Consider the following 16776-nt stretch of genomic DNA (forward strand, 5'->3'; position numbering starts at 1 on the left):
GCTCTGTGCTGATTGGAGGATCAACAGTTACCGGGCATAGTAGAGAGCCACAAAGTGAAAGTGAAAGCTGGAGACATTCCACCAATAGAATTCTAGGAATCCCCCGAAAAGCCCCAATCATCTCCTAATACCGGGCATGGGAGAGATCCACAGGATATCCCAGAGACCAATCACAGGCGGGATCTCTACTTATTGATCTATAGAGAACCCTCTGCACCCATTTCACACCAGAGAAGGAGCTTATAATCTAATGACCCCCCCACTGACACACAGACACAGACAATGCCGGGGAATCCTGATCATCCAGAACAGGGGTCTCCAAGTCAGGGGCAGGACAGGTAAGGCCCAGGCTTATATGGAGGACGCATCTGATGCTGTACAAGGATAGTAGCACACCTCCCAACTTTTTTCTAAGTTCACCTTTTAACCAAAAAATAAGTGCACACTTTTTTGCAGGTACAAAAAAATGTGCGTTTATTATTTTTTGTTTTGGGAGCCTGGAAAGCATTGCACCCATGATCAGCAGATCACTGGTACCATGCAGGACTCTACCACAACCCAAGAAGAAACAATGAACTACCACAGCGCTTACAACACCATGGTAGTTCACTGAGAACTACAAGCCAACAGCCACAAAAAAACTGTGAATGAGTGACCCAGGCAGGCGGAGCCCAACACGGACGCATTAAAAAAAAAATTGACAGCTAGAAGGGGGAGAAGATCCCCCGCTAGCTGTCAAAATGGGGAGCAGGGGCGGTTCTTTGGCAACCCTGAATATGGTTGTAACACTTTGCAAAAGGTGAATTTATCCTTTAACCTAGCAGCCTTAGAGAAGGGTACTTTGAGATGTAAAGACATGTGGAGGCGGGGTGTATGGAATGAATACTCTGACTATGCCATTTTGTGGGCAGTGCTTAACATGCCCATGCACTAGTGGTACCTTTGCCTAAGGGAACGCTCATCAATGTTCCGGGACCAGGCAGGAACTGTGGTCATGTGCAAAGTTCATCATTAACCACTTCCCGCCCGGCCTATAGCAAAATGACGGCCAGGCGGTGGTTCCGTTATCTTTATATGACGCTTCATATGGCGTCTTTCAGAATAACGAGCCGGCGCATGCCCATGGGGTGGCGCGCAGCGCGGCAATCGGTGGTGCGGTGTGTCAGTCTAACACACCGCAACACCAATCTCGGTAAAGAGCCTCAGACGGAGGCTTTTTACCACGTGCTCAGCTGTGTCCAATCACAGCTGATCACGGTGTAAAGTCCAGAAGTTACAGAGAGAGAAAAATTTCACCGCTCTGAAAGAGGTCTGTGAGGAACAAACATTTTCTCCATGCTGGAAGTAACAGGTGCAGGCAATGCTGGTATTTAAGAGGTAAAGGAGAAATCCTGGACAGCCGCACTCAAAAGTAATCTTCGATCTTTATTTAAGTATAATCATAAAAATACATGCCACAGCACCACAAAGCAGGAAAGCTGACGCGTTTCACACTGTAGTCAGTGCTTAAAGCACTGACTACAGTGTGAAACGTGCCAGCTTTCCTGCTTTGTGATGCTGTGGCATGTATTTTTATGATTATACTTAAATAAAGATTGAAGATTACTTTTGAGTGCGGCTGTCCAGGATTTCTCCTTTACCTCTTGATCACGGTGTAAACCAGAAGAGCTGCGTATCGGCTTTTCCTTTATTGCATCTGACAGACGCGAGTAGACGAGAGCCGATTGGCTGGTCTCCTGACAGGGGGGGTCTGCGCTGATTGATTATCAGCGCAGCCCCCCCCAGGATGCCCACATTGGACCACCAGGGATGCCCACCACTAATGACCACCAGGTATGCCACCCATGGCCACCAGGGATGCCAATCTGTGCCCACAAATGATGCCAATCAGTGCCCATCAGTAATGCCTGCCAGTGCCTCCTTATCAGTGATGCCCATCAGTGCCGTCTATCGGTGTCCATCAGTGCCACTCATGAGTGTCCATCAGTGCCACCTATCAGTGCCCATCAGTGTCACCTATCAATGCCCATCAGTACCACCCATAAGTACCCATCAGTGCAGCCTTTCAGTGCTCATCAGTGTCATCTATGAGTGCCCATCAGTGCCACCTATCAATGCCCATCAGTGCTGCATATCAGTGTCACCTATCAGTGCCCATAAGTGCCGCCTATCAGAGCCCATCAGTGCTGCATATTAGTTCCCATCATCAGTGCCACCTCATCAGTGCCACCTAATTGGTGCCACCTCATCAGTGCCTGTCAGTGCAGCCTCATTAGTGCCCATCAGTGAAGGAGAAAACTTACTTATTTACAAAATTTTATAACAGAAACAAAGAAAAACAGAGGTGATCAAATACCACCAAAAGAAAGCTCTATTTGTGGGAACAAAATGATACAAAATATGTTTGGGTATAGTGTAGCATGACCGCGCAATAGTCATTTAAAAAGCGACAGCGCTGAAAGCTGAAAATTGGCCTGGGCAGGAAGGGGGGAAAGTGTCTGGTATTCAAGTGGTTAAGGCAGTCTCTGAGCAGTGCTTACATGTGTTGCATTCAGGGTGGTGTACCACTCCACCAGCCAGTGTACCTCCACTACCTCGCTCCCAGTAACGTAAACCCCACCGGACACATAGCGCAGGTCTCATGTCAGGATCTCACTCTGGTCAGAATGGAAACCTCTGTTGCACTGGTTTGCTCCCGATTGGTACAAGAGATGGACTGCTGGGGAAGGAGCCCAATTAGCGACCCCCCCCCACTTCCAGAGTGTGCCTCGCCTTCTTTAGATACCACGCCTCGACTGGTTGCTTGTGACTGTTCGAAGTGAACTTGGTTGCCCTTAGCAATGACCTTGCTTTTCATCAAACTGCAGCTTGTTTGTCACGGTAGTACTGTGTAGTTCATACCCCTCTAGTGCTTAAACGGGCCCAGGTTCTTTGTATATGCCAGGTCCATTATGCACCCCTTTGAATAACTTTAGACCAAGCTTATGGAAATGTTCAACAGTCTTTACTGACCTTCTTGAGTGTGTACATGATAACAGCAGGGCCAGGACATGGGGTGGGCAGAACGAGCGGCTGCCCTGGGCACAGCATGTATTATAGGGATGGGGCGCCGCAAATTCCTTCTACTATAAGGCTGACAGGATTAGTGACAGCGGCATCACTACTTATGTCAGCCCAGTGCTAGAAGCAGCAAGGAGAGGAGGAGAGAGCTGAGAGGAGGTGCAGACTGTGCTTTCTCCCCCCCCTCTCCTCATAAGCTTGCACATAATGGAGGGGGGGTGCAATTTGGCATCTTTGCTCTGGGTACTGGATGATCTTGTCCCGTCACTGGACTAACTATTAAATGGCCCAGGAATATCTTTCCAGCACAACAGAGTCCATAGTTAATGGCATAGTCGATAGTGGATGTTCCATGACTGATGGCATCCTGGGATTCTCAGCATAGGCAGTCCTTATAAACGGCTCAGCACGGGTAGAAGTGATAAACAGGAATAAATTCTGGACAGCCGCACTCATAGATTTACCTTGTTTATTTGGAAGGTGCACATCAAATTCAAAGGTAACAGCAGACAGGAAAAGAGCTAACCTTTCGCACTAACGTTAGTGCTTATTCATAGCTGACAATCACACAACAGGAAATGGAATAAATACTATTTCTAGGTGTTGAACACATGTGGCCAAATGATTGGGTGATGACTCAAACTCTTAATGAGCAGTGTAGAAGAGACCCGTAATTAGCCATCATAGGCAACACCTCTTAGTGAAACAAACCATACGATTTCACATAGTCAATTGTGATTGAGAAGTAATGGAAATGGATATGTGAGTGATACGTGAGAAAAAACACAAGAAAAGTGTCATAAATGGGAAAAATTATTATAAATATGTGTGAATGAAAATATAAGTGAAAAGAAGAAAATCTATATATGTGTATGCGAGAAAGAAGAAAAAGAGTGTGAAAATATACTAGTGTAGGAAGGTAAAAAAATAATATATATGAAATGAAAGACAAAAAATGTCAAATGGATAATAAAAAAGTGCATATGTACTGTATATACTCGAGTATAAGTCGTTCCGAGTATAAGTCGAGGCCCTAATTTACCACAAAAAAAAATGGAAAAACTCATTGACCCGAGTATAAGACGAGGGTGACAAATGCACAGCTACTGTAAGTGGAAAAGAGGGTCAACAGTGCCCATTTGCAGCCTCACTGTGCCCAATTGCAGCCTCACTGTGCCCATTTGCAGCCATAGGTCCCCTGAACTTCAAACTCTGTAGTTAAGGGTTACTAGATGCCCCCTAGCTGCAGCCAAAATTTGGGGTCTCTGAACCCAAAGGGTCCCGAAATGACATTGCTGCAGATGGACACAGTTGACCAAATTTGGGGCCCTGTATCTCGGGGCCACGTAGTGCTAAGAACCCCCTAAATTTGGTGTGCAAACCCAGTGGAACTAGCACCATAGAATTTCCAAAGCTGGGGTTTCTAGCACCAAGTGGCCCCGAGATACAGGGCCCCAAAAATCAGTTCAGAAAATGTCAAGCACTTTTCTGCAGCAGAGAATGACATTTTCCAAACCGGTTTTGGGGCCCCGTATCTCAGGGCCACTTGGTGCTAGGAACCCCAGCTTTGGATATGTTATGGTACCAGTTCCACTGGGTTTGCACACCAAATTTGGGGTTCCTAGCACCAAGTGGCCCTGAGATATGGGGCCCCAAAATCGGTTCAGAAAATGTCAAGCACTTTTCTGCAGCAGAGAATGACATTTTCTGAACCGATTTAGGGGCCCTGTATCTCGGGGCCACTTAGTGCTAGGAACTTCAGCTTTGGATATGTTGTGGTACCAGTTCCACTGGGTTTGCACACCAAATTTGGGGTTCCTAGTACCAAGTGGCCCTGAGATACAGGGCCCCAAAGTCAGTTCGGAAAATGAAATTTTTTGCTGCAGAAAAGTGCTTGACTCGAGTATAAGTCGAGGGGGGCACTTTCAGCACAAAAAAATGTGCTGAAAAATTCGACTTATACTCGAGTATATACGGTATGTGTAAATAAAGAATATGATGTGAATAAAAGACGCTATTAATGTATAATGCATGTAAAGATATATGTGTATATATTTTTTAAAGTGCAATGTTCTATGTCGTCTTATTCACCAATACGCTTTATAAGACTTGTAATCGAATTTTGATATTTATTACAAATTGTGTGGATACAATGTTTGCTTTTCATGTATATGGATGGACACACTGTTAGTCTATCCTTTTACTACTATTCTGTTTATAATCAGTGATTGCTATATCTACATGTTTCATCCATGTATGGAAACCTGGATTTCCTTTGGGACTTGAGCCTTGATGCACCACGAAAAAATTGCCTAACCAAAGGATGAACTGCCCACGAAGTACCGGAGAAGGCCGATAATGCAGAAACTTGGACTCTAAGAGAGCTGATAGATAAAGGTAAATCTAGGCCCGTTTGAAGGAAGCTAAGAACATCTTGGACTTTTGGATGTCTAAAAGACCTGCCCTGAGGAGAGCAAAATTCCACGAATTTGGACCAGATTCTTCCATAGACCTTATTTGTGCTAGATCTTCTTGAACTCATGAGAGTGGAGATCACTTCTGAGGCACAGCCCAGGGATTCTAGCCTCTCCCTCTCAAGAACCAGACCATCAGTCTCAGCACTGTCGGACAAGGGTGCAGGACTGACCCCTGACAAAGAAGGTCCGGTCTGAGAGGGAGAGGCACTGGGTCCTGACAGCTGAGTTGGACAAGGAGAGGGAACCAAGGCCTGTTCGGCCAATAGGGAGCTATTGTCACCACTTCGACTGCTTCCGCTCGGAGCCTCTGCAGGAATCTCAGAATAACTGGAAGTGGCGGAAAGGCATACGCCCTCTTGAACCTCCACTGATCCGTCAGTGCGTCCGTCCCGAAGGCCTGACTGCAGAGGCCCCTGGTGTAAAACTTCTTCAGCTTGCAATTGCAGGGGGAAGTGAACAGATCTACTTCGGGATCGGTCTTCAGTGACAAAATCCACTTGAACGTCTCTACATGAAGGGATCACTCGTTGTTTTCCAACTTGGTACATGATAGGAAGTCTGCTTGAGTGTTTTGGACCCCTGAGACGAAGACTGCTGAGATGTTGGAAAGGTTCTTCTGTGCCCACGATAGAATGGGCTCGACTGAAGGAGAGTGGGACTCCGAGTACCCCCTTGCCTCTTCACATACAAGACAGCCGTGGTGTTGTCCATTCTTAACAACACTGACTCCCCTATCAGGAGACGAGAGAAGGACTGTAGGGCACACCAGGCCGCTCGAATTTCCAAGACGTTCGAACCTGGGTTGGGGAGGCATGTGTCCCACTTGCCCTGAGCAAGGTTTGAACCGCAAAGGGCTCCCCAACCGGTACTGCTGGCATCGGTCGTGACCGTCACCCAAGAGATGGGAGCGATGGAGTGGCAAGTCAGGAGGTTCTTGCGCTGAAGCCACCAGAAGAGACTGTTCCTCATTGTAGATGTTATGCGGATGACTTGATTCTTGTCCCCTGACTTCCATTGTTGTAAGAGACCTGACTGGAAGGGACCTAATCTCCACAAGGCCCATTTGACCATGGGAGTCGTGGAAACCATGGTGCCGACAATTTTCAAGCACTGGGAGGCTTTCAGTCGCCGGGCATGTAGGGCCCGAGAAACTCTGTCGCGAGATAGGTGAGGTCTATGACTGGGCGCCAGGAGCCACCCTTTTTTTGAACTAGGAAGAGAGGGGAGTATATCCCCTGGAACCATTCGTCCTTTGGGACATGTACCACTGCTCCTTGAGTTTTCAGAAGGTCCACATAGGACAGCAATATCTGTCTCTGTTCCTCTGCCCGAGGAAGAAGAGTGGAGACGAATCTGGGGGGAGAAGTACTGGAAAAGGCCCATCTGTGGCCTGACGAGACTGTGCTTATGACCCAGAAGTCTGAGATCGAGGCCACCCAGACGTGCCGGAAGAGGAGCAGACGAGCCCCCACCCGACCCGCCTAGGCGGGCGCAATCTCAAAAAAACTTGGCCTGGTCACGACCACTGGACATCTGGCTTTTAACAGGTTTACGAAAAGATGCCTGCCCCCTGCTCCAATTTATCCTGAAGTCCCGGCCAGGCTTGTAAGAGCGTGCTTCTCTGGAGCGCTCCGGGCTACGTCTTCTGAACTGGGGTTTCTTCCGGCCCAGCATGCGCCTGTCTTGGGGAAGGAAGCCTGACTTACAACCTGTGGCCCGCGTTATGGCATCGTCAAGTTTTTTTGCCAAACAGTGAGGACCCCTCGAAAGGGATTTTACACCATGCTTGCTTGGAAACCGGGTCGGCAAGCCAAGGGCGCAACCATAGGGCTCTTTTGGCCGTGACCGAAGACAACATAATACGAGCCAGTAGGTGGATCAGATCAATAGACGCCTCCCCCCAGAAAGACCGCTGCCAGCTTCAGCTCTGCGGCTGCCGAACTTCCGGCCAGTTCCTCCTACACGCCCCTGAGGAAGGACTCCACGTTCTCCGTCCAGGCTTCCATGGCTTTAGACATCTCCGCTAGTGCCAGGGCCAGTTTACAGGCCATACCGGCGAGCCCATAAATTCTTTTTAGATCCAGATCTATCTTCCTCTCAAGCCCATCCTTGAAAAACACTGCGTCTTCTAGAGGAAGAGTCACGTGTTTGGCCAGACACATAAGGGCTGCGTCCACAAGGGGAGTGTTCTCCAGACTCTTCACTTCTTCCGACTTGAAGGGGTACAATCTGGAGGTTTTATTTGACATGGAGGACTTCTTCTCCGTTTTACTCCATTCCTCATCAATGATGTCCTTTAGTTCCGGAAGGAGCGGAAAGTTTGAGCCTTCTTTCCCCAGATGTTTAAAGAATTTTTTCTGTTTAGCTGGGGGAGTGGAAGGATCCTCCCACTTCAAAGCCTCCTTTATCGCCTTGATTATTGGAGAGACCATAGTGAAATCAAAGCCTCTGATGTCCTCTTCGTTAACGGATTCGTCCCCTGAAGAGTCAAGAGAGGCAACATAGGGCTGGGAAGTGCCCGGATCATCACGGCCTCATCAGCTGGCGGGCCAGACAAGGTAGTGGACTGGCTCATCGTGCGAGGTGTGTCCCTCTCCATTAGGGATTGATGCACCACATGTTTCACAAGAGACTCTAAACGCTGGTTTTCTGTCTCCTTTTCCCCAACCGCGCGGGCAAAGCAATGGTCACAGAAGGACTTGCTCTCCGGGACTCGTGTCCTACATCCCCAGCAGGCTCTGTGATCAGAGCGGCTGTCATGGCGGTGGGAGCGGTGTCTGGAGGAGGAAAGAGAACGTCTCCTCTGGTGGGATCTGGACTGGGAGTCTCGTCTGGATCTGGATGACGAGTGATATTGTGGCTTGGCAAGGTCACTGACATTCTGGACCGCGATTAACGGGTCCGATCTGGAAGGGCTGGAGAAAAAACAGAAGGGGGAGGGGGAAAGGCAAGACATAGTATCAGAACCGCAACATTTGCGCCCGTATCTCATCCCCTCCCCTCACGAGCACATACCTTGTGCGTGAGGGCTGGCCACTTAAAGGCGGTGACTTGTCCATGACCTTGAACGTGGAACGTCACGTAAAGCAGTCTGCAGAAAAATGGCCTGAAAAAGCCAAGGCATCAAATGAGGAGGTTTCAAAAACCCTGCTCTTTAACGATACACAAATGCACATTTTTACGTATCTATACGTATCTTAACGTAAATACTATGCCAAGGTAAAGAACCTCTTCCCACATATATATATGTATATTTATATTATTTCCCTTTTTTTTTTTTCTTTTTTTTTTTATATATTGTAAACAAAAAATAAATACTCTCTTTTTTTTTTTTTTAAGTTTTACTAGAAAAAATAATTAGTCCTAAAACACAATTGTTTTTTTTTTTTGTTTTTTTTTTTAAACAAGAGCAGAAATATAAGACCTTTAGGCCACTCACCTAGAGACTGAGAAACCACAGCAGGGAACCGACTCCTCCTTTCCCTGCGAAGGCAAAATTCCATTGTACCAGGGCTGGAGGGCGGATTTAAATTCCCCGCCCGTGACGTCATTGCCTCTCATTGCGCACATGCAATAGGACGGTGCCAAACGGCGCCTGCGCGGCCGACGATCAAACCGCCGTACTGCGCATGCGCGAGCCAAGCCTCGCTCTTGAGGCGGCTACAGCACAGGCGCCAGCAGCGGAGACGGCCGCAATCTGGAAGTGCCGTGGCAGGCTGGAACGCACAAGCGTTCCAGCCGCCATGAGGGGAAAAATACGCTGTTCTGAAGACAGGGAGAAATGCAGGCACACCAACAACATAGAAAAACTGCCATGGAGAAAGAGATGAGGACACCACAGACCTTGCCAGCCGTTGATGCGTCCATCCATCAGGCATACAGAGGCGACCACCCATCCACCAAGGGGAAATACTCAAGCCTCATAAAGCTACTCGCCCGCCCGTGGCTGGGCTCTAAGCTGCACTGCATAAAGGTATGCCAAATCCTGGATCCATCCAATCCTGACGCGAACAGCATGTATAGGTCCATAGGAGGAGGACAAAAAAGGAACGCAGTAGCTAGTGGTGAGTACTCATTTATGGGAATGGGGTCCTATAGCATTGGAGAGGAGGCGGGGTTAACCCACACATAGGCTGCCATGGAGTCTGTCAGGAAATAGTATTTATTCCATTTCCTGTTGTGTGATTGTCAGCTATGAATAAGCACTAACGTTAGTGCGAAACGTCAGCTCTTTTCCTGTCTACTGTTACCTTTGAATTTGATGTGCACCTTCCAAATAAACAAGACAAATCTATGAGTGCGGCTGTGCCGAATTTATTTCTAATTATTGCTATTAGGCACCTACAACCTCCGAACCAAGAAAGATTCACCTCTTGTCTGTTAAATGCTCCTGGAGCGGTGACAACTCTCTCCTATACGGGTAGAAGTGAACAGATGACCAGAACAGCAAACCCCTCAGGGACCTCAGGCTCCAGCCTTCCCCCCATATTTATGTAGCACTACTCCCGTAGGGGTTGCCTATGTCTGGGTTCCCCACTCCTACACAGTCAGGCAAAAAGCAATTTTTCAGCTTTCATCCGGACACAAGGAACAGTCTTTGAGCTTGTTTTTTATGTTGTATTAGGGGTAATAACTTGGATGGGGAAAAGGAATTATGGGACACCCAACTTGATAGCAATAAAAAGCAGGGACAACTTCTTCCCTATTTGCAACTCACGATTTGTTTCTTCACTTCTGGACACTGACAGTCTCTATGTGACAGGATGCAACAACCCCTTAAGGACTAGAAATTCTTAGTCCCTTTAGAAAGTAGCACAAAGTGTTGTAAGCTGCATCCTGGAGTACCTCCAACTCCCTTGTAGACACTGGTCCCAGCTCTACCCACTGCAGGAAATGACCACCCGGTTCCCTCTTCACCAGTCTACCTGACTGACCCTTCACCAGTCTGCCTGACTGACCCTTCACCAGTCTGCCCGACTGACTCTTCACCAGTCTACCCTACTGACTCTTCATCACTCTACTCGACTGACTCTTCACCAGTCTACCCGACTGACTCTTCACCAGTCTACCCGACTGACTCTTCACCAGTCTACCCGACTGACTATTCATCACTCTACCCGACTGACTCTTCACCAGTCTACCCGACTGACTCTTCATCACTCTACCCGACTGACTCTTCATCAGTCTACCCAACTGACCCTTCATCAGTCTACCCAACTGACTCTTCATCACTCTACCCAACCTACTCTTCATCACTCTACCCAACTGACTCTTCACCAGTCTACATGACTGCTCCAGAGATCTTCCAGGGCAAAGTTAAGAAAGATTTAAGCACACCGCTATCTTCCAGAGACCTGCTACATGTGGCAGTCTCTCCCCTTGTAAGTCCCTGACCGTGCTGCAGTACTCACATTGTCCGCCTTGCCTGTCCCTCAAAACTGCTTCTGTTGTCAGGATCCTCCTAGGCCAGCTCGAGGCAAAGCACCCCCCACGTAGACTAGGAGGGTTCGCCTCAAGGGCCACCGACAGTCCCCACAGCACTCCATCTTCATCTTCCACCCAACTTCCCTGCCAGCATGACTCATCCATACTTAATGGGATGGTTTAACCACCCTTCAAGGCCCACTACCCGGGGATTGGCAAAGCTCCCCTTAGTATGCAGAGCAACCCTCCTAGCCTCTGCCCTTCAGTTTCCAGAATGTTCTCCAACTTTCCAGGACCAGAGGGAGGCACCAGAGAGTTGCCTACATGAGTAATCCAGCCCTGATCTAAAGTAAACCCATGACCCAATTAAGACTTACAGGTTTAGGCATGATTCACTACATACAATTTCCTGCACCCACACTAGTAGCACACTAGGGGGTGCTACATTTATATCACAAGTGGGCCGGCTTAAGCTCCAAAAAAGCCCGGGAAACCCGGAATGCAGGTGTTAACCCTACCCAACCCAGCCTGAGCCAGTAACGAACTCCTTCAGCAGTTTTTAACCTGCTTACCCTTGTAAAAATCTTACCACACAACGCTTCTCGATCTTCTTATCAGAAAAATACAAATTTTATTTTACATTAATAAGAACTTAAAGTGGTAACAATACAATATAAATGGAATGATTTGGTGGAATGACAAAATCACTGCAGGGATCATTCTGGAATAATGATGAATGAAGATCAGTCAGAGGAAGTCACGTCAGTCCGTGGGATCTAAACAGAAGAAAATTCAATCAGATTTAGGTTCAAGCCATTGAAATCTGGACACACAATTCATACTGGCAGGAAAACGTCACCTTCACATCTGCAGACAGAGCCGCAAGGTCAAATTTGTAAACTCGGTCTTCGGTATTTAATTTCAATTCGTGTTCTTGATAAAAATAGAATGAACATGTTTACGTTATAACAGAAAGTGGTTTTCTGCTCTGTACAAAGGTCATAAGCATTTAGACTAAGGGGTGTATTTTTACTAAGGGGTGTATTTATGAATAGCTATTCGTCCTGCATGTGTGAATTGGGGCAAAAATCAAATGTTATTAGGCTATTTTCTCTCCAAGTCGAATGTCATTCATTCATATGAATCAGGAAAATACCACAATATGGCCACTAGATGGAGCGGCCAATCAGAGCAAATAACTATTTACCTCCTCTGATCATTAACACCATCTAGTGGTCATGATGCTGTATTTTCCAGATGCTCTTCTGTATGAATAATCACATTTGATCTGGAGAGAAAATAGTTTCATAACATCAGATTTTGCCCCTATTCACACAGAACACATATACATGCAGTTTTCATAGTTGCAACAGGAACTTTGAGGAGTATCCTTGGTAGTCACCAGAACCATTGGAAGATTTCCCCTTCGATTCCTGTTCTGGTGACCGCTCTGAATTGGTTTTTCAGTGATGTGGGTCACCAGGACAAAAAAAAAGGGTAAATTTTCATAACGGGAGCATAGACAGCGATAAAAACCAGATAGATGTTTGAATTCCTTTCCACTATCTGAAACTTAAAAAAAAAAAATAATAAAATAAAAAGGTTTGCCTACAGCTATTCTTTAAATATTTACAAAAATATAAAAAAATAATAATTACACTTCTTTCTCCACAGCGCAGCCTAGCTGTTGGAGGACCTCACACCAATGAGCCACTTCTGAGTCTGATGTCTCCGTGTCAATTTTCAGCCTTGTCTCCAGTTTGGTCAAAGTTTGATTTGTAGTGATAACGGAGAGGAGATCATCACAGCAGGATAACGTTGCTTCACAATCATCAAATCTGGTGGGAGAAAGGGGAATCAACAAAGTGTTCCTATCTCAATAGAGATTACAGCTGGCCATACATGATTAGATTTTTGTTCGCTGGTTTGTACTGTAGCAGGTGCAGTCTATTTTCTCCACTGTAGGTGGCGCTCAAATGCAGTGGCCCTGCAGGAGGAGAGTAAGTCAAGGGGAACATGGTTCCTCTATGGTTTTCTGGGTCACTGGGGTTGGATGTTGCCGCCCCATGTGACTCTGGTGGCCATCTTGGGTCAGTCAGAGCCCATTAATGACTTCAATAACGGGCACTTTCGCACCTTCCTGCCCAGGCCAATTTTCAGCTTTCAACGCTGTCACTTTTTAAATGACAATTGCGCGGTTATGCTAAACTGTACCCAAACTAAATTTTTATCATTTTGCTCCCACAAATAGAGCTTTCTTTTGGTGGTATTTGATCACCTCTGCGGTTTTTATTTTTTGCTAAATGAATAAAAAAATACAGAAAATTTTGAAGAATAAAAAAAAAAGTTTTTCTTTGTTTTTGTTATAAAATTTTGTAAATAAGTAAGTTTTCTCCTTCACTAATGGGCACTGATAAGCTGCACTGATGGGCACTGATAAGGCAGCACTGATGAGGTGGCACCAATGAGATGGCACTGATGGGCACTGATGATGGGCACTGATAGGCAGCACTAATGGGCACTGATAAGCGGCACTGATAGGTGGCACTGATATGCAGCACTGATGGGCATTGATAGGTGGCACTGATGGGCGGCACTGGTGGGCACTGATAGGCAACACTGCTGGGCACTGAAAGGTGTCACTGATGGCTGGCACTGATAGATTTTACTGATAGGCATCACTGGTTGCACTGGCACTGACAGACATTTTTCATTGACACTGATTGGCAGTTGCCTGGGCACTGATTGGCATATGCCTTGTGGTCTAGGGTGGCATACCTGGTGGTCCTGGCGGCATCCTGGTGGTACTGGGTGGGCATCCGAGGGGGGCTGCGCTGATAATCAATCAGCACAGACCCCCCTATCAGGAGTGCAGCCGATCGGCTCTCCTCTACTCGTGTCTGTCAGATGCGAGTGAGGAAAAGCCGTAAAACGGCTCTTCCTGTTTACATCGTGATTAGCCGTGATTGGACACTGCTGATCACGTGGTAAAAAGTCTCCATCAGAGACTCTTTACCTAGATCAGAGTTGCGGTGTGTCAGACTGACATGCAGCAAAAACTATCGCGGGCCACGGGCGCGCGCCGGCAGTTATCCTGCTGGACGTCATATGACGCCCAGTCAGGATAACTGAACCACTTCCCGGACGTTATTCTGCTATAGGCCAGGCGGGAAGTGGTTAAAGACCCTGGCTCCCAGGCTTGTTGTGCATTTTACGAGTGGATAGTGTAGGGCGGGGGGGGCAACCTGTAGATCCCGATCTACCAGTAGATCGCGGATAGGTGTCTGGTAGGTCGCGGTCTTGGCTTGCTGACCCGCCATCCCAGAGAATCAAACAGAGTGCAATGCAGAAGGACTACTTGTAAAGCTGGAGCTGTAGTAGGGAGCAAGAGCCGCATAAGTCAATGCCTCCTCTATAGTGCCGGCTCCTGTCCCATGCGGAGTGGCCCTATTTACTTGAATGGTTCGTGATTGGCAGGCGGTAGCACACACCAAAAGCAACAGGAGGCTTATTTCCAGCTGCAGGATGTGTAGACATTTGGCTGCTGCCTTAGCAGCTAAAGGGGGTAGGGATTGGAGCGGTAAAACTGCAACTCAACTAACTAAATGCAACTAAGGGATTATTCACAAGTGCAGCAAATACTGCTGCTCCTCTAAAAAGCGATCTGAGTGTGTTTGACAGGTGGTGAGGAGGAGATATGTTGTCTCCTCACCACTTGATTTAAACCCATGATTGCTGTGCAATGCACGCGGTTGCAACACGGGAGAACAGCAATTACAAGTTTAAAACTGGTGTGATCTTTGACTTCTCCCATGTTGTTCAGGTAGATCTTCACCTCTTTAAGGTTGCCTATCCCTGCTGTAGGGGCAGGTCATCTGTTTGTCAAGGACAGTAAATAGAAGTAGGAAGAGGTTCCAGATGAGTAGGGAAAGGATAGGGACACACCATCCTTCCTGGAATCCTCTCAATTGGGCACAGACCACCCAGGCCACATTCCAAACCTCAGGACAGGAGCTGTCAGTGCATCCGAGACCTGCTCTGCTACACATTGGGGTTCCATTTATGAGTGTTTCCGGTCGGGTGCTGTTTGTGAAGATTGAAATTTTACAAGTTTTGTTAACTGTAACCGGGCTCTGGGTGTTTGCCCCTGCCCCTCCATGCAGCACCTCCCCACAGTAAGAAAGAAACATCCAACAGAACACTCATGGAGCCAACAAATTTTGTTTGAAAGCCCTCAAAATTTTCATTTTATTGCCCTGCCAATTCATACCAAATTCTAAAAAAAAAATTGTCATCAGAGCATTCATGCACTCAATGAATTTTAATTGAAAGTTCTTAAAAATTCTATTTTATTGCCACCCCAATGTATAGAACTTTAAGTTCCAATTTTCGATCATTACAATTGTTTAGAAATACATAGTTATATACACTATATTGTCAAAAGTATTGGGACACCTGCCTTTAGACCAGGGGTCTCAAACTACCGGCCCTCCAGCTGTTGCAAATCTACAAGTCCCATGAGGCATTGCAAGGCTGACAGTTACAAGCATGACTCCCACAGGCAGAGGCATGATGGGACTTGTAGTTTTGCTACAGCTGGAGGGCCGCCAGTTTGAGACCCCTGCTTTAGACGCACATGAACTTTAAAGTGGTTGTAAACCCCCCTGACCTAATTTTACATATGGATAAGCCTATAATAAGGCTTACCTATATGTACTGAAAATATATCCTAAACTGGCTCCGGCCAGTCACAGAACCTGAGTCCGTGGCTCCAGAAGGAAGATGGGTGAAGGTTGATGCATCCAACAGCGGGGACATTGCTTCCTTTGCAGGTAAATGCCACATAATGGGCTAGTATGCAATGCCTCGCCGGTGAGAATACTGCTCCGGTACTGGCTTCAGTTACTCACTGTGGCCCCTGGTAATAAGGTGGATGGTCTCTTAGTGGCAACAGCTTCCCTTCTACCTCCGACCACAACAGGTTCTCAGGTCGGCAGAACCATCACTTTTGGTTGGACTGCAAGCCGCAATCCCAACAATGCGCTGCTCTCTTGCTTCTGGATAGGCCCTCAGACAGCCTAGCAGCCAGATGTGCCCGGGATAGGCCCCATCTCCGGCCTAGCAGTCTGGGCAATACAACACACGTCCACCTAGACAGCCGTCCAGGTGGCACAGAACAATAATCACCTGACTTCACCCAAATATAAAGGGTCTCTCAGCAGGCCAAGGGATTCAAGAAAACCCTTGCCCATTGGCTGAGATACTCCATATACCCATAATCTGACCTTGCATTGCTCTTCTCGTATCAAGTACCACCAAGTACCCGGCCATCTAGTGGCAGAAGAGGAAAGTGCAACAAGGCCAAACTTAGGGAGAAATCAATAGATCTCTAGCAATCAACCAGGATAATTATTCCTGACAAGTAAATTTCTGAGGAGCAACCCTGCCTAAACTCCAGGGTGCTACATCTACAACCCCTTTAACCCTTTGATCACCCATGATCCCTATCAGTGTAGTTAGTACAGCAACAGTGCATATTTTTAGCTATTTTTAGCTTTTGGTTCCCAAAAAAGTGTCAAAAGTGTCAGTAAGGGCTAGTTTACACTTGCTTCAAAACATGGCTTCGGACAGGCTTTGTTAAAGCTCTATGAACACCAGTCATAGCTCCAGTCACTAAATAAAATGATTAGCTTACAGTCCTGTTTACACCTTGCGTTTGTTTGGTGCTTTGATGAGGCTTAGATGAACATTTGGTGGGGGCTCGATGAGCCTTTGGTGGGGCTTCTTGCGAGGCTTCGTGGGGCTTTGACGAGGC

General features: G+C 47.1%; 1 protein-coding gene across 1 annotated transcript in view; it reads right to left on the minus strand.

Moving 5' to 3' along the window:
• Positions 1-11569: 11569 nt before the first annotated feature.
• The window catches only part of LOC141106564 (NACHT, LRR and PYD domains-containing protein 3-like), a 32950-nt gene continuing 27743 nt past the window's right edge, over positions 11570-16776 (minus strand). Inside the window, exons 9-11 of the mRNA XM_073597434.1 lie at positions 12620-12799; positions 11821-11894; positions 11570-11737 (exon numbers count right to left, since the gene is read on the minus strand). Of these exons, the coding sequence (XP_073453535.1) occupies positions 11849-11894; positions 12620-12799 (226 nt within the window). The 3' untranslated portion in view covers positions 11570-11737; positions 11821-11848. The remainder of the gene's footprint in view (positions 11738-11820; positions 11895-12619; positions 12800-16776) is intronic.

Source organism: Aquarana catesbeiana, linkage group LG08 (assembly GCF_042186555.1).
Source record: "Aquarana catesbeiana isolate 2022-GZ linkage group LG08, ASM4218655v1, whole genome shotgun sequence".
Lineage (NCBI taxonomy): Eukaryota > Metazoa > Chordata > Amphibia > Anura > Ranidae > Aquarana > Aquarana catesbeiana.